At 37.8% G+C, this 23,952-nt stretch overlaps 1 protein-coding gene across 2 annotated transcripts in view; it reads right to left on the reverse strand.

The window, feature by feature from the left end:
* Positions 1-23,952, reverse strand: part of CCDC91 (coiled-coil domain containing 91) — a 291,950-nt gene that overhangs the window by 61,735 nt on the left and 206,263 nt on the right. For both annotated transcript variants that reach the window (XM_080662857.1, XM_080662858.1), the window contains 3 exons: positions 21,162-21,254; positions 21,006-21,074; positions 16,177-16,353 (listed from right to left, as the gene is read on the reverse strand). In XM_080662857.1, the coding sequence (XP_080518983.1) occupies positions 16,177-16,353; positions 21,006-21,074; positions 21,162-21,254 (339 nt within the window). The remainder of the gene's footprint in view (positions 1-16,176; positions 16,354-21,005; positions 21,075-21,161; positions 21,255-23,952) is intronic.

Consider the following 23,952-nt stretch of genomic DNA (forward strand, 5'->3'; position numbering starts at 1 on the left):
GATTAGGGTAATGCTGGCTTCATAGAATGAGCTTGGGAGTGTTCCTTTCTCTTGAATTTTTTGGAATAGTCTGAGGAGGTCAGGTTTTAGTTCCTCTTTGAATGTTTGGTAGAACTCTCCTGTAAAGCTGTCTGGCCCAGTGCTTTTGTTTGCAGGAAGTTTTTTGTTTACTGATTCATTTTCCTCTGTAGTTATTGGCTTATTCAGGTTTTTTTATTCTTCCTAATTGAGTTTTGGAAGGTCCTATTTTTCTAGAAATATGTCCATTTCTTCTAGGTTGACCAGTTTGTTGGAATAGAGTTGTTCACAGTATTTTTTTTTTTTTTTATGATCCTTTGTATTTCTGTGAGGTATGTTGTTATTTCACCTTTTTCATTTCTGATTTTATTTGGGTCCTCTCTCTTGCCTTTTTGGTGAGCTTGGCTGGAGGTTCATCAATCTAGTTTAGCCTTTTAAAGAACCAGCTCTTGTTTTTTTATCTTATTTATTTATTTATTTATTTATTTAGGTCTCTATGTCATTTATTTCCCCTCTGATCTTTATTATCTCCTTCCTTCTGCTCACTCTGGGCTTTTCTTGTTGCTTTCTTTCTAATTCTTTATGTTGTAGAGTTAGATAATTTATTACCAATTTTTCTTGTTTTGAGGTAGGCCTGTAATGCTATGAACTTCCCTCTCAGGACTGCTTTCACTGTGTCCCATAGGTTTTGTAGTGTTTTGTTTTCATTATCATTTGTTTCCAGGATTGTTTTTTTTAATTTATTCTTTGATCTCTTTGGTAACCTAATCATTGTTTAATAATAACATGCTATTTAGCCTCCAAGTGTTTGAATTTTTTGTTTTTTGTAGTTTATTTCTAATATTATGCCATTGTGACCTGAGAAGAGGCTTGATAGAATTTTAATCTTAATGATTTTTAAGAGACTTTGCCTGTTTTCCAATATGTGGTCTATCTTTGAAAATGTCCCATATGTAGTTGAGAAGAATGTACATTCTGTAATTTTGGGGTGAAATGTTCTGAGGATGTTGATTAAGTCCATCTGATCTAGTGAGTCATTTAGGATTGCTGTTTCTTTGCTGGTTTTTTTGTCTAGAGTTATCCAGTGATGTCAATGGAGTATTAAAATCCCCTAGTATAATTGTATTGCTGTTGATCTCTCCCTTGATATCTTCCATTAGTTTTTTTATGTATTTGGGTGCTCCTGCATTGGGTGCATATATATTTACCATAGTTATATCCTCTTGTTGTATCAATCTCTTTAGTGTTATGAAGTGGCTTTCCTTATCTCTTGTTATGGCCTTCACTTTGAGGTCTATTTTATCAGATGTCAGTATTGGTACCTCACCTTTTTTTCATTTTCATATGCCTGAAAAATATTTTCCATCCCTCCACTTTCAGTCTGTGTGAGTCCCTTGTTCTGAGGTGGGTCTCTTGTAGACAGCATATATATGGGTCATGTTTTCTTATCCATTCGGCCACTCTATATCTTTTGATGGGTTCATTTAGTCCAGTTACTTTTAAGGTTATTATTGATAGGTACTTGTTTGTAGCCATTTTTATTCTTTATGCCTGTGTTCCTTCTTCCCTTTCTTTACTTCTTTTTACAACAGTCCCTTTAGCGTTTCTTGCATTGCTGGCTTGGTAGTGATAAACTCCCTTAGCCTTTTATTGTCTGTGAAACTCCTGACTTCTCCTTCAATTTTGAATAATAGCCTTGATGGATTCAGTATAGCATTCTTAGATTCAGTCCCTTGCTTTGCATCAATGTGCATTCCCTTCCCTTCTGCCCTGATGTGTTTCTGTTGAGAAATCATTTGATACTCTAATGGGAGATCCTTTGCAGGTAACTCTTTTTTCTCTCTCTTGCAGTCTTTAAGATTTTCTGTTGTTAATGTTTTCCATTGTAATCACGAGATGTCTTGGTGTGGGTTTCTGGATTCATCTTGTTTGGGACTCTGTGCTTGTGTGATTTTTTTCTTCCCCACATCAAGTAAGTTTTCTATCATTATTTCTTCAAATAGATTTTCTAATCCTTGCCCCTTTTCTTGTCCTTCTGGTACCCCTGTTATATGTATGTTACTTCATTTCATGTTGTCCCGAAGCTCCCTTAGGCTCTCCTCCTGGCTTTCTAATTTTTTTCTCCAATTGCTATTTAGATTGGGTATGTTTTTTCTGCCCTATCTTCTAACTCACTAATTAGGTCCTCTGCTTATTTCAGTCTACTGTTGAAACCTCCCATTGTGTTTTTTATTGTAGCTGTATCATTTTTTATTTCCTTTTGATTCTTATGTAAGTTGATTTTCTCATCCATCCAGCTTATGAATTGTATGATCCTTACTCTGAATTCTTCTTCTCATATGTTGCATGCTTCTGTTTCATTTAGTTCCTTTTTTGGCAATTGCTCCTTTTCTTTCCTTGGGGGGTTGTTTCTTTGTCTCCCCAGTTTTTGCTGTCTCTTTCTGGCCTTGAGCACCCTCTTGAGGTTTCATAGGTTTAAGACTCTATAAGGTCAATGGTCTGGAAATTGTAAACCCAGAGGCTGTTTCTGCCTTGAGTCTCATGCCTTTATTGTCTTTGCTCTGAATTGTATCTCCTTCTCCCATGAATCTGGTCCCTCAGTTGTCTGCTTCAGATGCTCAGGGTGGTGGGAGTGCATGCACAGTCCCTCTGATGTGTGACTCCTTGTGCAGACCCAGAGCCCTCTGGCATGCAATTCACTGTGTGGCCCTGGCACCTGTGCCAGGGTGGCACCCTAGGTCCCTCTGGCAGCACACTTACAACACAGTCCTGTGGCCCCTGGCAGCACTCTTCTTTGGCCTGGAGTGAGGTGTGTGCTGGGTTGCTCCGGGTAGCCCCTGCAGGACTGTCCCAGGGACCAGAGAGCAGGTTCAGTGCAGTTTTCTCTGGGTCGCACAGTCAGAACTCTCCTGTAGTCTGAGTGGGGTTACTCCAAGTTGCCCCAGCAGCAAGACCCTGGGCTCGGGGTGGAGTGGACACAGGTTGTTCTGGGTCACACAGTCCTCACTTTCTTGCAGCCCACAGTGAGATGTACACTGGGTTACTCCAGTTTGCCCCTTCTAAGTGTAGAGGGGGGGCAGGTTGCCCTGGGTCGCTCAGTCAGGGCTCTCCTGTCGCCCCGAGTGAGGTGCACATTGGGTTGCTCTGGATGGACTCAGAAGGACCGTCTTGGGGGCTGGGATGGAGCAAGCATGGGTTGCTCTGGATCGCACAGTCAGAGCTCCCCAGTTGTCTTAAGTGAGGTGTGCGCTGGGTTGCTCTGGGTCACTCCTCCCGGGCCTGGGTGAAGTGGGTGTGGGTTTCTCTGACTCACCCCAGCAGGGCTGTCCAGGGAGCACCAGTTGCTCTGGGTAGCACAGTCCCCGTTCTCCTGTAGCCCAGAGTGAGGCATGCTCTGGGTTGCTGTGGGTCGCCCCAGCAGCAGGTCCTAGGGCTCGGTGTGGATCAGGTGCCAGGTGGTGCTAAATCAGGATAGCAGCACAATTCTGGGGTCCAGGGTGGAAATTCCCCTGGCTTGCACACTCTGCAGGGTATTGCACGCTGGGTCCCAGTGGGCTGGTGCGGAGGCCTGGTGCAGGAACTCACTCTGGCGGTGTGCATTCCCTGCAGACATCTAGGAGCTTGCTGCTAGGTACTGCACCACTCACTGCTGGGGCATGATGGTGGTTCCACGTGGGTTATGTCTGGCAAGCAGCATTCTCTAGGGGATCTCTGCCCTTCCTTATTGAAAATTGTCTCCTCAGTTGTGTTTAATTTGTTAATTCAGGGTGGATGTTCTCCAATTTAGTTGTTTTTCTGGCCTGGCCTTAGGAGAAGGTAAATGACACTACTGCCTATTTGGCCTCCATTTTCTGAGCCACAAGTTTTAAATAACTATTTTAATAATGATGGAATTATTTTTTCTTTATGTTTAGCTTTAAAAATTTTTTGTACATAGTGAAATGCACAAACCTTAAGTGTATGACTCAATGAATTATATACACTATACAAATGAGGAAAAAGCACATTTCTAGGCCTCAGGAACGTTCCTAATGCTTCTCCCCATCATAAATAAGTACTATTGTGATCTATATCACCATAGATTATTTTGTCTGTTTTTAAAGGTCATAAACATTGAATCACAGTTTTTTTGAGATTCATCCATATTGTACAGTGTATCATTAGTTTGTCTATTTTATTTTGGTGTAGTGTTCCTTGTATGAATATATCACAACTTATTCATCCATTCTACTATTAATAGTATTTATATTTGGTATTATGATGAATAAAGCACTTTTTATCATTCCTTTATACATCATTTAGTAGATGTAAGCCCTCACTTCTGTTGAGTGTACAGGCATACCTCATTTTATTGCACTTCACTTTATTGCACTTCAAAGAATTTTCATCAACAATGAGGTAAGACCCTCCCCCAGCAAAACAATTAGTGTTCACTGAAGGCTCAGCTGATGGTTAATATTTTTTAGCAGTAAAGTATTTTTAATTAAGGTATGTACATTGTTTTTAGACATAATGCTATTATATACTTAATAGACTATAATATAGCATAAACATAACTTTCATGTGCACTAGCAAATGAAAAAATGTGTGACTCACTTTATTGCAATTTTGCTTTGTTGTGGTCGTGTGAAACTGAACTTGCAACATCTGCAACATCTGCCTGTACACCTAATTGTCGAAATGAGGGGTATCAGAATATACATGTGTTGAGCCAATTAGTAGATACGGCCATCCATACACTTTTAAAAAAATGAGTAGGCAAATTTACACTTCCTCCAAGAATGTAGGAGAGGTCCAGTTGCTCCATAGCATCATCATGCACATTAAGTATAGTCAGTCCCTTGAATCAAACTTATACCCAGGGCAGAGATATACTGGTATCTAACTGTGGTTTTAATTCACACTTCCTGGAAGAATAATGATATGAGCACCTTTTCACATGCTTATTGGCCATTTTTACATATTCTTTTGTATAGTGCTCATACTTCACAATTTTTTATGAAGAGTAAAGCCCTTTGGAGTGCTCAAATGAAAGCCCTTGATTTACTAAAGCCCTTCCACTTTAGCTTCCAACTTTACTTCCCCCAAAGTGTCTGGTCAGCTCTTTAGCTTCCCAAATGTTCTTTTTTTGTTGATGGATTTTAAGAGCCTTCCCTGTGCATCTGCTACTTTAGATTTGGCCACTAACTTGTGGGGTGTGCATGTATCTGAACAGTGATTTGTGTTGTTCTAGAATTTGTTCTGAAAGTCTGCCTCTTTGTAGGCCTAAACTTCTGCCCCATCAATTTTATAAAACTAATGTTTTCTGCTTAAACTTTAATTCTACATGCGGTCAAATAGAAGATGCTTTTTAAAGCCTGATTGTAAAGTTCACCTTGAACATTTTCATTTTTCCAGTATCGAAGTTCCTGCAATCCTATCTGCATTTGTTGCTCTATAATGCTTTCATAACGCTGTTTTATATACATGGTACAGCTTTTATAGTTTTGTGTGTGTGTGTGTGTGTGTGTGTGTGTGTGTGTGTGTGTGTGTGAAAGGATTAGTCTTACATAAGTTATGTTGTGATGGCTAGACTAAGAAGTTCTGTTTATTAAGTTTTAAATTCCAATATTCTATCTTTCATTTCTAGAAATTATCTTTGGTTTTCTTAAAAATTTAGCTGGTTATGTTTTCACAGCCTCTGTCTTCTTCCTTACTTACAAAAGAGATTTATAAATGAAAGATATTTTCCCCTTTAAACAAGTTCTACAAATATAATTTTTATTTTCTACATAGTGATACATTTGTTCCTTTTATCATTCAACATATTTTATTCTCCTCTCACATGATACTTTATTGTGGATAGGAACAATGATATCATTACATAAATGATTCAGTAAAAATCTGTAGTAGTATGGTAAAACAACTTGCATTGAAACTTGTAAAACACAGATATTAATGTACCTATGGAATATAATGGCCTTCAACCACATCTGCTTGAAGTAATGTATACAATTATAAAGCTGATAAACCAAAGGAAGTCCGAAATACTTAAATATTCTGCTTTCCATAAATATAGTGTAAATAGAATGAATATTTGTTACTTAACAATTTGGTAAAATGTGTTATTTTTGCTTAGTCACTATTAGAACAGGATCACACTGAAAATGAGCAATTATTTGTTGTTTGCCCCAGATACAAGGTTATATAAATTCTGTCAGTCACTAAAATTTCATGCCTCAGACACGTTTAATTTCATATCCTGTTTCCAGTCACCATGTTTAGACTTTTCCCCTCCAAAATGTTTGTCTTTTCTTCACCATTTTAACTTCCATCACTTAGGCTAAGCTGCCCACTTTTTGCATGCCAAGTATTCTAGCAAGTTCCAAGGAGTATTTTTAACTTCAGACTCGTCGCATTTAAGGCTGCCAAGGTAATCTTCCATAAAAGATATTGAGCCCTTGTCACTTATGCCAGTGAAGTCTGCAGTGGCATTCTATTTCTGCTAGTAATAAACCTTGAGTTTGACTATATAACTTCAAGGTTCTCAGTCTGTTCAGGCACATAAATTCCATCTTTGTTCTATATTACTTTCCCAAGAGACATTTTCAATTTCTGTAAAATTGATATTCACCACCTACTGTGCATTTCTCCTTTGTGTTTTCAATGCCTCAACCAGATGTGCTTTATCATACCTCATTCTGCCTCACACTAGGACAATTTATGAATCTGACATATTTCCTAGTCTACTGTAAGATCCTGAAGACAGCAGTAAAGTCTCATTAATGTTTGTAATCTCTGGGGAAGCTACCATTTTGTCATGCTAATAGTAAGTATTCAATATGCAGTTCCCTGAACATGCCATGCTCTCTCCACTTGGAATGATTTCCCTCACGCTTCACTTCCGATAACTAAGCCTTCTCCTGCACAATGGAGGTTGAGCATCACTAACTCTAGAAGCCTTCCCTGAAATGTTCCAGACCTTCCACACCTCCTCATAGTGTGTGTGGGTTGATCTACTATTGTTTGTAACTGCTCAAAGAGCACCCTACATTCTATCTCTAAAAGCACTCCATAACTCAGATTTAATAACCTCTTTAATTGTCCATCTTACCAGGTGGAGATCCCTTTGAAGTCAGGGATTATATTTATCACAGCTCATATTCTTTATGACTAGGACTCTAGCATAGTAACTGCTATAGAGTGTAAATACATAATTTATCTTCAGTGAATGAGTGATTTGTTTCCTCAATTCAAAGGAAATCTACTTAAGGGTAAGGACTATTATCTTGTTTCTTCTGTCCCCCAGAACACCTGATAAAGTGGGTACACACTAGGTTAAAACTTCCCTAACTTTCTCAGTTCATGGCTCCATTGCTGCCTGAGTAATATTTTATGATGCCCTGAAGGCCAAAACAAATACCTAATTTTCCCATTTATTAATTGGATCATAATGTAGCAGCTATTTAAGATACACAAAAATGGAAAGAAAAAGACTTTTATTTAATCCTCAACCACAGTTACTTATTCATGAATTTATCCATACCCGGCACTGCACAACTTCTTAAATCTTGGCATAAAACTGGACAATATTAATCTCATTTCCTGTTCCACAGTGATATTTGCATGGTATTTGCTCTTTATCACAGCAATCCCTAAACCAAACCCTGATTCACTATGATATAAGAAAAAAGCAAAATAAGACAAATTAGTATGGATAAGATAGCAGTTTACCTGGTTTCCATGAGATCTCAAGTATTCCTGTGTTGCCCTCTAATATTTATAATACCTACAGCACCCCTGAGAGTTCACTGCAGCATCACAGGGCACCTTGATGCAGGTCAGAAACCACAGCCTTAGGTAATCACAGTGACCATCCATTCACTCATGGTTTAGTGTGCATGGCACTATGCTGGGTGTTAAAATTACAAAGTGATTATAAAAAGGTAGTAATAGTAACCGTATCAACAACAGCAGTGGGCATCTCAGCAATAACACATCCTATGTTCCAGGAACTATACTAAGTAAGTTAAATAAACTTATGTTGGATTATAAGTTTGTTAATGATACTGACAATTAAAGATTCTGTCAATTAACAGAGATCTGTGTGAAAGACATAGTATATTTAAGCAAAATATAAAGAGTATTAAAAATATATACATAAGCAATGATGTTTGGTGTTTAAAGCTAATAAAATAGTTATGTGTATTTTCAGTTAATTCTCAGAATCATTTTGAGAGGCACGCATACTCTAAGGTTTAAAGCAGTCAAGCTATTTAACTAATGTTATAGGTTTAAAAAGTGGCAATATTTTAAATGTATTTTAAAGTGATTTTATAGTAATTATTCCTGAAAGAGCATGTTCAGCAATTAAATTATAACAATCGTAGATTTTTAGGATGTTAGTAATGGAGGGTATATCTGTGGAGGTTGACATTGCCATCCTATCTAATAAAAGAGTAATATGCAAATTAACCATCACTCCGCTACACCCATAAGCCACGCCCACCAACCACACCCACCAGCCGATCAGGAGCGAATATGCAAATAAACCCAACCAAGATGGCTACGGCCAGAGAGAGCAGGAGGGAGGCTTGGGTTTCCCCGGCAATGGAGGAAGCCAAGCTTTCCGCCTGCCCTTGCCGGCCCAGGCCTCCACTCAAGGCTACAAAGTTTCAATGATAGAAGATACACAAACCCAACAGAAATGGCGGCAGCCATGGAGCTGGAAAGAGCAGGAGGCTAGGGTTGCCCCCGGTGATGGAGGAAGCCAAGCTTTCTGCACACCCTGGCCGGCCCAGGCCTCGCTTAAGGCTACAAAGTTTCAATTATAGAAGATACATAAATCCCAATAGAAATGGCTGCCGCCAGTGAGCAAGCAGAAGGCTTGGCTCCGCTCCAGGCTACAAAGTTTCAATTGTAGAAGATAAATAAATCCCAGATACCAGGGCCTCCACTTGGGTCGCCAGGGGGCATGGCCGGCCTGCAAACCACCACAGGCCCCTCACCCAGGCCACCCCATGTCCCAAGGGAACCCCCACACTGATCCGGGACACCCTTCAGGGCAAACCAGCTAGCCCCCACCCGTGCACCAGGCCTCTATCCTATCTAATAAAAGAGTAATATGCAAATTGACCATCATTCCAACACACAAGATGGCTGCTCCCATGTGGTCAAAGATCCTACCCCCCTGTGGACACAAGATGGCCACCACAAGATGGCCAGCAGGGGAGGGCAGTTGGGGGAGATCAAGCCTGCAGGGGAGGGCAGTTAGGGGTGACCAGGCCGGCAGAGGAGGGAAGTTGGGGGCGACCAGGCCTGCAGGGGAGGGCAGTTAGGGGTGACCAGGCCTGCAGGGGAAGGCAGTTAGGGGTGACCAGGCCTGCAGGGGAGGGCAGTTAGGGGAAAACAGGCTGGCAGGGGAGCAGTTAGACATCAATCAGGCTGGCAGGGGAGTGGTTAGGGAGTGATAAGGCTGGCAGGCAGAAGCAGTTAGGGGCAATCAGGAAGGCAGGCAGGCGAGCAGTTGGGAGTCAGCAGTCCTGGATTGTGAGAGGGCAGTCGGACATCCCTCGAGGGGTCCCAGATTGGAGAGGGTGCAGGCTGGGCTGAGGAACACACACCCCCGTGCACGAATTTCATGCACCGGGCCTCTAGTGTACTGATAATGACAGAGGAACAGGGATACTTAGAAAGTGAAAAAATGACAGCAGAAATTATATTCTCTACACATACATCTTCAGCCTCCCACCTGATCCATTTTTCACAATCCTGTATAGAAATGATATACTTTTTGCTAGAGGACTTATGATTTGATAGCTTCATATGGTACTGAGTTAACATTTTCACCTACTTTTTCTAATCTGTCTCTATTCAGCTATCCAAACCACACGGCTAAGAAATAAAAAGTATCACTTTGGGAAGAGAGGAATAGATGCTGGGGAGGCACCATTAAATGTCTAAATTAGTCCCGCCCTGATTTGGAAAAGCCTCTCTGGAAACATGGTGCTCGGAAGTGGACGTGCTCTCCCACGGGACCAGTGCGAAGCAGGGCATCACTTCACTGCGACCTGAAAGGACCACCGGGACTCGTGCAGCCACTCAGACCTCAGAGTAACCCAAAAGCTGTTCAAAGTAAAGATGCTTCCTAAGCTGGCAGATTACTTTCTACGTATTTCATTAAAAAACAATAATAATCATGTCAGTTTGGCACCCATTAAAAAATACTTTTAGGTATCCCTTCTTAAAGGGATCATAACACAGAGCACTATTTTTGCTCACCCAACTTTTGTTGAAATGTTCCATTTCAAAGCAACCAAAACTCTAAAAGAGCCAAACTGTATTGTTAAAGACCAACTCAATTTTTAAAAGATTAATATGTCTCATTAAAACAGTGCTGATCTTGCACCATTTTACAATCTATTGTGGTTTGTTCAAGACTCAGTTCGTACTTTTAAGGTGCTAATAATCTAGTGGAAGAGACACAAGCAGATCCTTTAAATATAATATGGCTGGGCAGTGGTACAGTTATATACTGAATACCAAAAAAGAAAGAATTGGTGATTTAATCTGAGAAGTGGAATATAAATTTTCTAGATTAAAAATTGCTAAATCTATACTAATAAAAGGGTAATATGCTAATTAGACCATATAGATTGGACATCTTCTGGATGTCTTTCCAGACAAAGCCACGGTGTCGGGACTGAAGCAGAGGCGGTTAGGGGCGATCAGGCAGGCAGGCAGAGCGGTTAGGGATGATCAGGCCGGCAGGGGAGAGCAGTTGGCCAGCAGGGGAGAGCAGTGAGGGGTGATCAGGCCGGTAGGGGAGAGCGGTGAGGGGTGATCAGGCCGGCAGAGGAGAGTGGTTAGGGGCATCAGGCCAGCAGGGGAGCAGTTAAGGGTGATCAGGCAGGCAGGCAAAGGGGTTAGGGGCGATCAGGCAGGCAGGCAGAGACAGTTAGGGGCGATCAGGCAGGCAGTTAGAGTGGTTAGGGTCGATCAGGCAGACACGCAAAGTGGTTAGGGGTGATCAGGCAGGCAGGCAGGTGAGCAGTTAGGAGCCAGCAGTCCCAGATTGCAAGAGGGATGTCCGACTGCTGGTTTAGGCACAATTCCGCAGGCCTAGAAGAGGCAATCAGACATCCTCCACGGAGTCCCGGATTGGAAAGGGTGCAGGCCAGGCTGAGGGGATCCCTTCCGTCCCAGCACGAATTTTGTGCACTGGGCCTCTAGTTATTAAATAAGAGGGGTTTTTCAAGTTAGGAAAGACACATTATCCTAGGCTGAAGGAACAGTATGACTAAAAGTCCAACAACCTGAAACAACATGGTATTGAGCCTGCAGTGTGGTACTAAAAGCATGAAATGTGAAACAGGGTGGCAGAAGATGAGCTGGAGTGGTGGGATCAGGCCACTGAAAGATTTATATCTTATCCTCTGAAAGATGTACAGGTCATGCTAAGTAGCTTGAATGTCATCCTATTGGCTACAGGGCAGCGCTGCAGAGTTTAAAGTGGGAGAATGACTTTCATTTTTTTTTATTCTAAATTGAAAGAGGACAAAATTGGAAGCAAAGACGTCAATGTAGGAGGCCACAGTAAGCAATAAGAACCATAATTAAGACCATGATAGCTGGTAGGAAGGAAGTGTATATGTTTAAGAATTATATATCAAGTAAAATGGGAAGGTTTTAATGATTAAAAAGGTATGAGAATAGGGATGAGAGAGAGAGGGTCTAGGAGAAATTTCAGTTCTCTGGACTGGATAACTTGGCAGATAATGTCTCATCTAATGAAATCAGAAATTTAACAGAAGGAAAAAGCCTCAAGAGATGAAAAGGTAAGTTGATGTACTATTTGTTCTCTTGTCCCTAGATAGAATACTTTTGGCAATTAAAATGTAATTAAGATTTTGTCTATAATTAACTAGGTTACTATCAAAATTTCATAAATACAAATTTAAAACAATCCAATGAATCAAAACTAAGTCAACACAGAAAAATTATTTCAGTGTTGTGAAACTATCTGGCCTGCTAAGCTAAAATAGAAATGCTATTTCCTTTATAAAAAAAAGGGTCAGGTAGCAATACTAAATTTCTTAAAGAAAATATAACCACTGATTGTAATGTCTGTGGCTTTGGGGGAAAACATAACCCCAAATTACAGTGGCTGTGGTTATAAACTATTATGAAGAGCATTCAACGTCAGAAATAGTTTGTCTTGTATGCACTGGCTTCCTTTCACAGGACTTTGCTAGAACAGCAAAATTAATTATTCTCTTCTTTTTGTCCATGTTGGTGTCAATAACAAATGTACTTTCCTTTATTTAACAAAGATTTTTCAAGTCACACAGAATTAATCTAATGTGATACTCATGTAAGTCAGAATCAAATGTTCTACTTGATATCTCAGAAAAAAAAGTAAAAATCTATAATCAACACTATGACTTAGTCTTACTTTATGATCAAAGCCAGACAAAATCATCTTTCAAATAAATTCAAAGCTATATGTGGCACAGTCATAAGTATTGCATTTTCTGTCATAGTTTAATGTTTATCTCATCAGTTAATGACACTATCAACATAGAGAAGCTGTTTTATTTTCCTTACTTTCTCAGGAGTAATTTTGGTTGCTTAAATTTAGACTGATTGCTTTTTGCTTTGCCATATTCTATCCTTTCCTAATTTCTAGTGTGACTTAGTGGCTGAAGATGCTAGTTGCTGCTAATTACAAGGTTTACTTCCAGAATTCTTTTTATTAAAGAAACATTTGAGTGCTGTGAAGTGACTTAAATCTTAGAATTCAAAAACAAGAACTTCCAGGCTTTTCTAAATCAGCCTCTTCAGTCAGTATGTAGCAGTTTGTAGTTTCCTGGACAGTAGTAGCTCTTCAGGCTGTATGGATCCCAACTAGCTGCCCAAGAACTAGAGGTCACAATGAATGTTGGCCTCTGTAACTAGACAGGAGATGGGCAGAAGGTGGCAGAAGCTGCTATTTATGCTGGTGACCCCAAGCCTCCTAGAAAAGGTACATAAAGCCCTGGCCTCTCAATCTTGGACAATAGTGTGATACAGAAAGCACCAATAACATTAATACCTTCACAATTTCATCTGAAATACTTCACAATTTCATCTGAAATACTTCACAATTTCATCTGAAATACTTGTTAGTGTGAGACTATTTCCACTATTACACAGTTAATCTCAAATGGCCACATTTTTTCTAGATAGAAGATGGCCACATCCCATAAAAAAATTTCATGTAGAGGTCTGTCCAGAATATTTTTTCTTTTTATTTATCTTTAAATACCATCTTCTCAATCCCAAATTTTAATCTCCAGCCATAACAAATCACCTGAAATCCAGAACCATATTTTTAACTGTCTACCCAACATTTCCTCTTTCTAGGATTAATAGGGACCTCTAATTTAATATGAACAAATTGGATTTTTTATGCCCAAGAAACTCAACCCTTCTTCACCATAGTAAATCAAGTCACCTTTTGAAATCACCACCTATCCAATAATTTATTCTGGTAGGCATTTGTTTTTTAAAAATAGCTTTATGAAAATACTAGAGGCCCAGTGCACGATTAAATCGTGTGCACGTAGGGTCCCCTAGGCATAGCCTGCCATGAGGGCCATGTCCGCTGCCCCACGACACCTTGCATGCTCCACAGACGCTGCTGGCGCCCTGCCCCGCAATGCCTCGCACATTCCCCGGATGCTGCCAGCACCCCATAATGCTTCGCTGATGCTGCCGGAGTCCCGGGGGGTGGGGGGTGGGGGTAGGGCCCAAGAGGTGCTCCAGGACCTCATGGTGATCGGTTGTTTGGTTGTTCTGCCATTATGGCGTTAGGACCATAGGCCTTTTATGATATAGATTATTTGCATGTAGCCCTAACCGGTTTGGCTCAGTGGATAGTGTTGGCCTGTGGACTGAAAGGTCCCAGGTTTGATTCCGGTCAAGGGCATATACCTTGGTGTGGGCACATCCCCAGTAGGAGGTGTGCAGGAGGCAGCTGATCGATGTTTCTCTCTCATCGATGTTTCTAACTCTCTATCCCTCTCCCTTCCTCTCTGTAAAAAATCAATAAAATATATTTTTTTAAAAAGATTATTTGCAGGTAATAAAATTCACCACCATGAAATAGATACTTTGATAAGCTTTGTCAAAAAACACCAAAACAATTATAATTAAAAAGTTTCCATCACCTTCAAAGTTTCCCCACCCTTCCCAGGCAACAACTGATTTTTTTCCCCCTCAAATTAGTTTTGCCTTTTCCAGAATTCCGTATAAACAGAATCATGTAGCATGCAAATTTTTTTGAGTCTGGCTTCTTTCCTCACTTCCTTATCTAAACAAGTCCCCTGCACCCATTCTCAGTTAAACACATAATCCTGATTTTTTTCTTTACAACCTATATCACTATATAGTATTACATTATTTATTAATGGGTTTTTTACTTGAATATAAGCTCCACGAGTGCCTAGGAACCTTGTCTATCTTGTTAGATGCTATACCAAAATATTCCAACAGTTGTCTACAGTGCCAACACATGGTAGATGCTTAATAAATATTACTCAATGAATAAAGAAATTAAAATAACCCCTTCAAGTTTTTCCTATTGAAATTATACATTAAATGATCAATAAGCTGAATTCATACTTTATTCTAAGATGGGAACATTGGGAGGGAGAATAGCGTAGTGGTGAGCTGCAAGGCCTCTGGAGTAAGGCAGCCTGATTTTGGATCTGAACTCTTGCCTTTTCCAAAGTTATTATGGCCTCGAGCAAGTTACATAATCTTCCTAAGCTTTAATTTCTAATCCTGTAAAAATAGTTTCTGTCTCATAAGGTGGTTGTGAGGATTAAATGAGATCAAACACGTAAAACAATTACAAAGTGCCTGGTACTTAGAAATAAATTAATGAGAGCCAATATTGTTACAATTATTGTCAACCGTACCACCACCAGCACCAGCACTACAACTACTATTTTCTTAGTATTTTTCTACAGCCAAAACTGAAGAACAAATTTCATAAAAATAGCTTTGTAGCAAACAGCTTGAAATATTTGTCTAGAATAAAGCCAAGGAAATGAAACTTGAACATGAAGAACTATTATTACTTTCCTTATTGATATAAGTGATGATAACATTCTGTCAATTTTTTGTAATGTCTAATATTGCAGGTATTTTCCTGAAAGGAGTAACAAGGATATGAATTATGAGACTGACAGTAAAAATCCTCAAGGGTATGAATAAGTTCAAGAGGCAGGATTTCAGAATACCATCACTAGTAGTCCCTGGGTAAAGTATATTTACAGATTATACCTCTGGTCCTGCAATTTAGTTAATTAGCATTATTTAATTAATGGGTTTGTTACAAAGCAATTTGTAATACTTTATTCCTTTTTTAATTTGCTTTTCTAGGGAATTAATGTAATCAATGAATGAAGTGATGTCTATAAATGTCTATAAATTGGTGATTCCCTAAAAAATATTAAAATGTTAATGCAGTGGTTCCCATACTTGGGAGTTGATATGTATTTTCTTCCTATCAAAGGTATCCCTCTAGATAAAAATCATATATAGACAAACTCTAAGAATATACATACTGTGATTTGTTCTATAATAAGCTTACTCTTTATGATAATCAACCTACCTAACTTCTAACCTACCAATTTATTATAACATCAAAATTTTTTAAAAATATATTTTTTATTGATTTCAGAGAGGAAGGGAGAGGGAGAGAGAGATAGAAACATCAATGATGAGAGAGAGTCATTGATTAGCTGCCTCCTGCATGCCCCACACTGGGGATTGAGCCCGAAACCTGAGCATGTGCCCTTGACTGGAACCAATCCTGGGACCCTTCAGTCCACAGGCCGATGCTCTCTATACACTGAGCCAAACAAGCTAGGGCTAACATTAAATTTTTAATGTAGTTGCAATGACTAAACATAAATTTGGATTGTGGGTTTTTTTAAAAGTAGAGTAAAAAGGCAAGTTAAAAGTATAAGAAGATAAAAATAGTTATATTAAGAATTGTTTACCAAAGGCAAAATTATTAAATACTGATATGTCCACTAAGTTGATTTCAAGTAAGATAAAATAATAGTAAGGATACTATATTTTGAGAAAAATAAGAAAAAATATTCACAAAGAATTAATTTTACTAACCTGACTAATTTTTCTTTGTTCCTGTATAGCTTTTTGAATTGCCTGAGATACTTCTTCTTGATCTTTTGCATGCTCAGTCTTCCATAGTTCCCTTTCCTCAGCATGGACTTTTTCCAAAGTTTTTCTTTCTTCTTCTATGGCTTTTAAAACTGCATCCTTCATTGCTTCTTTCTCAAGCTTCAAAACAAACAATGACCAAAACAAAAATAATTTAAAGGATGACTGCACAATAATTCTTTGAAAAAGACAGACTTGGGTTAACCTAAAAAACACTCAGTTTCATTTTGATGCCACATGATTTTGTTCTGAAACTGTTGTTTTTATGCATATTTAATAATTTCTGAAAAACAAAGTCAATTATTTGTTTTTGTATAAATAACTAACTTATTTCACTGGCATTTCTAAATGCCAAAGAAACCAAGCCTTAGCTTAAAGAGCAGTGGTTAAACTGTTTGGTTTGTTTACTATGCTAGGTGTACCGGTTAATAATGGTGGATTTTGTAATCAAAGAAAACACAATAATTTCAAGAGAACCATCAAAAGTGCTTTATTCAAAGTAATGTCCATCGCTAGCAACACATTTCCCCATCTTTCAGGTAATTTGTGGATACCATCCCAATAGAACTTTTCTTGTTTTGAGGCAAACCATTCAGAGACCCAATTTTCCACTTCTTATGTTTTGAAGTGCTGCTCAGAAAGTGCGTGTGCCATCAATCAGAACAAGTGGTAATCTGAAGGAGCAAGGTCTGGTGAATAGAGCAGGTGGGTTAATACTTCCCAGGCAAGATCTTTTAACGTGTCTTTAACTGGTTTTGAAGTGTGTGATGGTGCATTATCATGAAGCAAAATTACTTTGCCGTGTCTTCTGGAATATTCTGGTCATTTCACGATCAAAGCGTGGTTCAAATAATTCTTTGTTGTCAGTAGCGATCAGTATTAATGATTTCACCTGGTTTTAGAAGCTCACACTACACCACACCTTCCTGATCCCACCAAACGCAGAGCACTGTCTTCTTTCTGAAACTATTTGGCCTTGCAGTCAATGTTGATGGTTGACCTGGATCAGTCCATGATTTTGTGCATTTGGGATTCTCAAAATAAATCCACTTTTCATTGCCAGTCACAATTTGATGCAAAAAAGGACTTTCTTTCGTGCCGTTGAAGCAACATTTTACTGATGACTTTTCGGTTTTCCATTTGTATTTCATTCAGTTGATGTGGCACCCATTTTCCTTCCTTTAAAATCTTTCCCATTGCTTGTAAATGATTGGAAATTGTTTGCTGAGCAACTTTTCATCTTCCTGCAAGTTGTTTTTGAGTTTGACACGCATCTTCATCCAATAATGCTTGTAATTGTTGGTCTTCAAATTTTTTCGGTTGACCTGGACTTTCTTTGTCTCTCACATCAAAATCATCACTTTTAAAGTGTTTAAACCAGCATTCACAAGTATCTTGAGATGGAGTATGTTCAAATTAGCTTCCCGAAGTATTACGATAACTTTCAGCAGCACTTTTCTTCAAAATAAAGTAATGAATTAAAAGTTCCTGCAAATGCTCTTTTTTTTTTGGCACAAAATTCGACATTTTTAAGCATAAAGATATCTATGATGTTAACACTTTCACAAAATTTGACATCTGAAGTTTTGAAGCTTGCTGTCAATAAAACAAAATAATATACATATCAAATCGCATATATATCAACATATGTGTAAAACTCCATCTATTGAAAAAAAAATCCGCATTATTAACCAGTACACCTGGTAATTGCCAGGTTAGACAACTGTGGATATTCTTGATGATTCCACAATTAAGAAGTAGTTCTTAAAAGTTAGTTGCAGCAAAGAAAATCAAATCATGTCAAATTTTTGTACTCTTACATTGCAATCCTTTCTAGCACTTTGAATGAATCCTTTATCTATGCATCATTTTAAAGATAATTTTTACTTGGGAAACATTGAATCAGTGAGTTCTGTATCTCTTCCAGATGTTGACAAATTTCATTAAATCATACCTAAAAAAGTCACATTTGTTAATCCCACTGTCAATTTCATCAGAAAAGTTTTAGGTATAAGAAAGCAGATAGAAATTTTTCAAAATTCTAATATTTGCTCCAAAGCTTGAATTTTATCATTAGCAATAAAAACTCTTAGTTTTTTTCTTAATGTGCTGGGCTCACCCCACCTTCTCAGAGTAAATGTCTGCCAAAAAAGTAAAGTCCCTGTAACCCTGGTTATTCAGTAAAATGCATTCCCCCTCCAACAATGCCTATACTTGCAGATGCAACACAACAACTGCACAAGAATTTTCCTCAAGAAAACCATCCTACTTTTATGCAGTAAAGTCCACAGACTTCCTACCCTAGTCCCTGTTGCTTCCAGTTCATGACTATTTTGACAAAAGTTATGGAAGTTGACAGTTACCATTTTCTGAACTTCTATTTTACTCTACCATTCTTCTCTTAAACTACTCTTACTATGCTCACCAGTATCTTCCATGTTGTTTAATCCAAATTATATTTTTTGTTGTATTAATCCTTATTTTTGTTGACTTCAAAGCAACATTTTACATAGTTGCTTATTTCTGTTTTCTTGAAACTCTCTCTTTTCTTGTTTTGCACAACAGCATGACGTTTGTATTTCTCCTACTAATCTGGCTGAGTCTTTTCAGTTTTTTGTAACTTCTTCCTTTCTCTGGTTTTAATTTTTGTTGTTCTTTCAGGGCTCAGACCTTAGAACACCTTTATGTTACACTCTCCTGATAAATGATTATATATACAGTAATTTCCATGTCTACCATTACCATCTATCTACTGAAAAACAAAACCATTATTAGTATCTTTAGGTCACTCCTTTCTCCTGAGTTATAAATGTCAGGTAGATTTAGTTGTCTACTTGACTTTGTCATCTGAATATATCACAGGCACTTTAAACTCCATACCAAAGAAATAGCACTATTTTCCATGTTGCTGTTGAGTCAATACTCAGAGAGTTCACAGTTTGCTCACCTCTTATATCATCCAGACAAAACATGTAAGGTGTTTCCACCTTATATTTCTAGAATTTGCCTTTCTAAGCTACTACTACTACTCTGTTTCTGCCACTCACTATATCTTACCCAGACTTCTGATGCACTCAATTAATTATTTCTCTGCTTCTAGTCTTTGTTGTCTCCAGTTTCCCAAAAGTTAATGTCAATTGCCATTATGTCACGCCAATATTAAAAAATGTCCATGTGTCTACTCTTACCTATGGAATAAAATTCAAACTTAAAATTCCAAATGTAAGCCTTCCTTTGACTCATTACAAAGTGATTTATTTGTTAAAAACTCCTATGACATGGAAATACTGTCTATACACTCATAATAATGTAATGCATTACACCTTGCCTTACTGGTAAATAAATAATATTTTTTCTGTCCTGATGTAAGTTCTTAAAGAAAAAGAAAAAATCATAGTCACCCTTGAACTTCCATCATGGCATAGTTATCCTATATAATAAAAGCCTAATATGCTAAGTGTCTGGTCGTCCATTCAACCAATCAAAGCATAATATGCTAATGATATGCTAAGGCTGCGCAACTGCTCGCTATGACATGTACTAACCATCGGGGGCAGACAGTCGACTGGTGGACCAGTCACTATGACGTGCACTGACCACCAGGGGGCAGATGCTCCGACTGGTAGGTTAGCTTGCTGCTGAGGTCTGGCCAATCGGGACTGAGCAAGATGGGCCAGACAAACCCTGGAGCCCTCCCGCAGTCCCTCCCTGGCTGGTCAAACTCCTGCGTCCCTCCCTGGCCCTGATTGTGCACCAGTGGTGTCCCTCAGCCTGGCCGGCACGATCTCGCAATCCAGGACCCCTCAGGGGATGTTGGAGAGCTGGTTTTGGCCCGATCCTGCTCAACACAGGAGCTCCCCCTGGTAGTCACTGTGCTCCTACAGGGGGAGCGCCGCTCAGCCAGAAGCTGGGCTCACAACTGGCAAGCACAGTGGTGGTGGTGGGAGCCTCTCCCACCTCCGTGGCAGTCAGACATCCCCCAAAGGCTCCCGGACTGTGAAAGGGTGCAGACCAGGCTGAGGGACCCCCCCCCCAATCCTGAGTGCATGAATTTTATGCACCGGGCCTCTAGTTTATATAAGAGACATTTGTTTACAAAATTTAAATGCAAATCTCAAAAGTCAGTATTATATATGTATTTGAAGGTATATATATATATATATATATATATATATATATATTTAATATTTATGAATCATTACTGAGATTAGCTATTTCAAAACCAGCTTTAAAAATCACATATCTTGATAAATAATTAAATACATATATACACACATATATACATACTCACATGTGCACAAACACTCACACGTATTACTTGTGTGATACCCACTAAATATCAAGTGGAAATCAGCGTCCACTGATTTTTTACAATTTTAAAAATTCTTTTAGCAATTAATTATTAATCTAAATGTAAAGTATTTCAGCAGCATCATAATATTGTATAATGTGAATTTAACAAGAATATGAATGTAGTATCCTAGCATAAAAGGAAAAATAAGAAAAACAATCGTTTTTGTTTTTCTGCAATAAAACATTTTACAAAAGTAGATTAGTTGTACCATTAATGAACTGTTTTATAATTCCACTTAAAAAAAAACACCATTATTACAGATGTGTTTATACCAGACAAATAAGTGATAAGTACTATTTTCATATGAGAATAAAAATTTTAAATCTAGGCATTGAGGTGGGGGTAAACATAACAACAAATAGAACAAATACAATTTATTGGAATTAGACTACATAATAAACTTCTCAGGTGGAAATACCTTTGCAGCAGATACTAATGAGTCTTTATTTCTTTGCCTTTCTTCCTCCAAACATTTTTCCAATATTTCCTATAAATGATAAGACAAACACTAAATGTATTATTTGAAGTAACAGAGCACATTCTTTTCCCACTCTGAGCAAAGTTAAAGCATTACCTTCTGTTCTTGAGATTGCTGTATCAAAGCTTCCTTTATTTTTTCTTTTAACAGATCCTTCTCTGTATCTAGCATTTCAAGGAGCCTCTGATGCTACAAGGAAAGATAAATGGATTATGATTACACTCTGAGATCTATAATCTCTGAACAAGGAGGACAGCTGGTGGAATTCATTTGCCCAAAATATTGTATTTAACTACAGATTCGAAAGCTGAATCTAGGAAAACAGTCAATATTATGTGATAGCTAATGTTAACGCACACAGAGTTCATGTATTTACTTTCATTCCAATGTACTAGTGAAAAAACACACAGAGCCATCAGCCAGTTATAACAAACTAAGCACTTAGATTTTGAATGGAGTTTTCTTATGGGGAAACACAACAAAAAAATATATTCCTATTCTCATGGATTTCTCTTTCATTTACAAAGGGCAAATAATATATTTTCTCAGATTTATAATGCTATTTATATAGAAGCTTCCTTTAAATAGAAATTAATTCTGATACCCAATATTTAAAACCAGATTTATGTCTTTCAAAATAGTTCTGATTTAACACTGGTAACCTCTAATCTATTTTGTCTCTATGAATTTGACTATTCTAGGTATTTCATATACATAAAATCAAACAGTAGTTGTCCTTTGTAACTGGCTTATTTCACTTAGTGTACAGTTTTCAAGATTCATCCCAATTGTAGTATGTATCTAAAGATCACTCCTTTTTATGATTGAATAACATTCCATTATATGTATATACCACATTTATCTGTTCATCTGCTGATGGACACTTGGTTTGTTTCCACCTTTTGGCTATCGTGAATAATACCACTATGAACATTCACATACAAACATCTATTTGAATCCCTGTTTTCAATTCTTTAGGTATAAATCTAGGAATAGGACTGCTGGGTCATATACTAGTAATAACTCTGTTTAACCTTTTGAGAAACCATCGAACTGTTTTCTATAGCTGCTGTACCGTTTTACATTCACATGAACAATGTGAACGAGTTCCAAATCTCTCCATATCCTCTACAATATCTGTTACTTTTTTGCTTTTTAAAAAATTGTCATTTTAGTAGTTGTGAAACTGTATTTCATTGTGGTTTTATTTCCCTAATGATTAAGCAAGTTGAACATCTTCATAAATGCTAAGTTCTACTTCTGACACTAACTCTACTACTCCATTAGACTATTATTATCTTCACAAAAAGAGAAATGATTAGGGCTCTTTTTGCCGCCTTAATAAGGGACTATAGTAGAAGGTGCACTGGATTTGAGGTTTGTTCACTGACTGAGATTCTGCCAGAAGTAGGGATGCCTTTCTTCTCTGGGCTAGAGATTATTTTAGTTATTTTACCACAATAAACTAGAAATAAGTATTAAGAAAGAGCTTTGCCCCCAAAATTTCTGCCTCCCTTCATTCTATCTGAAATAAATTGTAGAGCATATCTAGAGATTAACTATATTAGTTCTCCCTCCGTGTCAATATAGAATTCTTTAGTGGTCCAAAAGGTTCAGCAACTGGAAATGGTTCACGTGATTTGTGAAGGTATGAGGGATGGATGGTGAATACATTTTTTTGTACCTTATTAACTGATCTTTCCAAGGTTGGGATGTTCAGAAATGCTTTTGTTACATAGAAGCTGAAATTGAACCAGTGGCAACATCCAATCATAAGACTCTCAAATATTTATAATTTTTAAACAAAAAGAGACTTTTAACAAAATTTGCAGGACACAGATTTATAGCATTTTAAAAATCATTATAAAAATTAATTGAAATCTATACAAGTACATCTCATCCAAAAACAGTGAGAAGTTTGCTACATTTTACTTACCCAAAATATTCTATTGATTGCTTCTTAAAATTATATTGTAATTTTAGTAATTTTTTTAGCTGATGAAGAAACAAATGCAAACTATAAAGTTCTATTAATCTTAAAGAGTACTTAATGCAAGAGTGTCAAGGACAGTCCTTTGAAATTTAGCCTAAAACAAAAGGCATTCAGAAATAGGTTATTCCTTTTTCCCCCTTTGCAAGAAATTCTTCCAAGTGAAAAATGTTTGATTCAAACTCAAATATAAATATAGAGGTTCTGTGGTTTTTACTGATTCCTGTAAAAAATTATATATATAAAAGCTCTTTTTTCCTGGAATGTGAGTCACAAGAGATATTGTAAACAGATTTAATCACAGTCACACATGCACAGCTTTTTTTCTATTAGATTTTAGACTGAACAGTCATGGAAGCTCATGCTTAGTTGTATAGTTATCCATGTATCATAGGCCCACAAACTTCACTTCACTTTGTATGTGGGGTGTGTGTGTGTGTGTGTGTGTGTGTGTGTGTGTGGTACATAGTCTGTAATGCAAACTCCAGAAGCATCTTCTCATACCTTCTATAAATCACAAACATTGAACAAGATCAAGCAATCTGGCAGAATAGTCTTAAAGCACATGCTTATGCATGCCTCCATTTAATATGATTTGAAAGGGGCTACATAAATTTAATAAACATCCTAATATAAAGTAAGTCACAGACATTTCACCCATTCATGGGCCAACATACTGAATACTATTTGGAAAGAAAACCTAAAAAAGATAAACTATGAGATTAAATGTACTTGAAGCATTTACCACAGCCCAATAGTATCAATAAACTTTTTAAAGTGAATAAAATAAAACTATAATATAAGCTACACTAGATTTACTTCACCCAAATAGATATATTTATAATAGGCAAGAGAAAATGTAAGCAAATAAGTTAGTCACCCTTTTCAAATAGGCAT

The sequence above is a fragment of the Plecotus auritus genome, assembly GCF_963455305.1.
Source record: "Plecotus auritus genome assembly, chromosome: 3".
In the NCBI taxonomy this organism is placed as follows: domain Eukaryota; kingdom Metazoa; phylum Chordata; class Mammalia; order Chiroptera; family Vespertilionidae; genus Plecotus; species Plecotus auritus.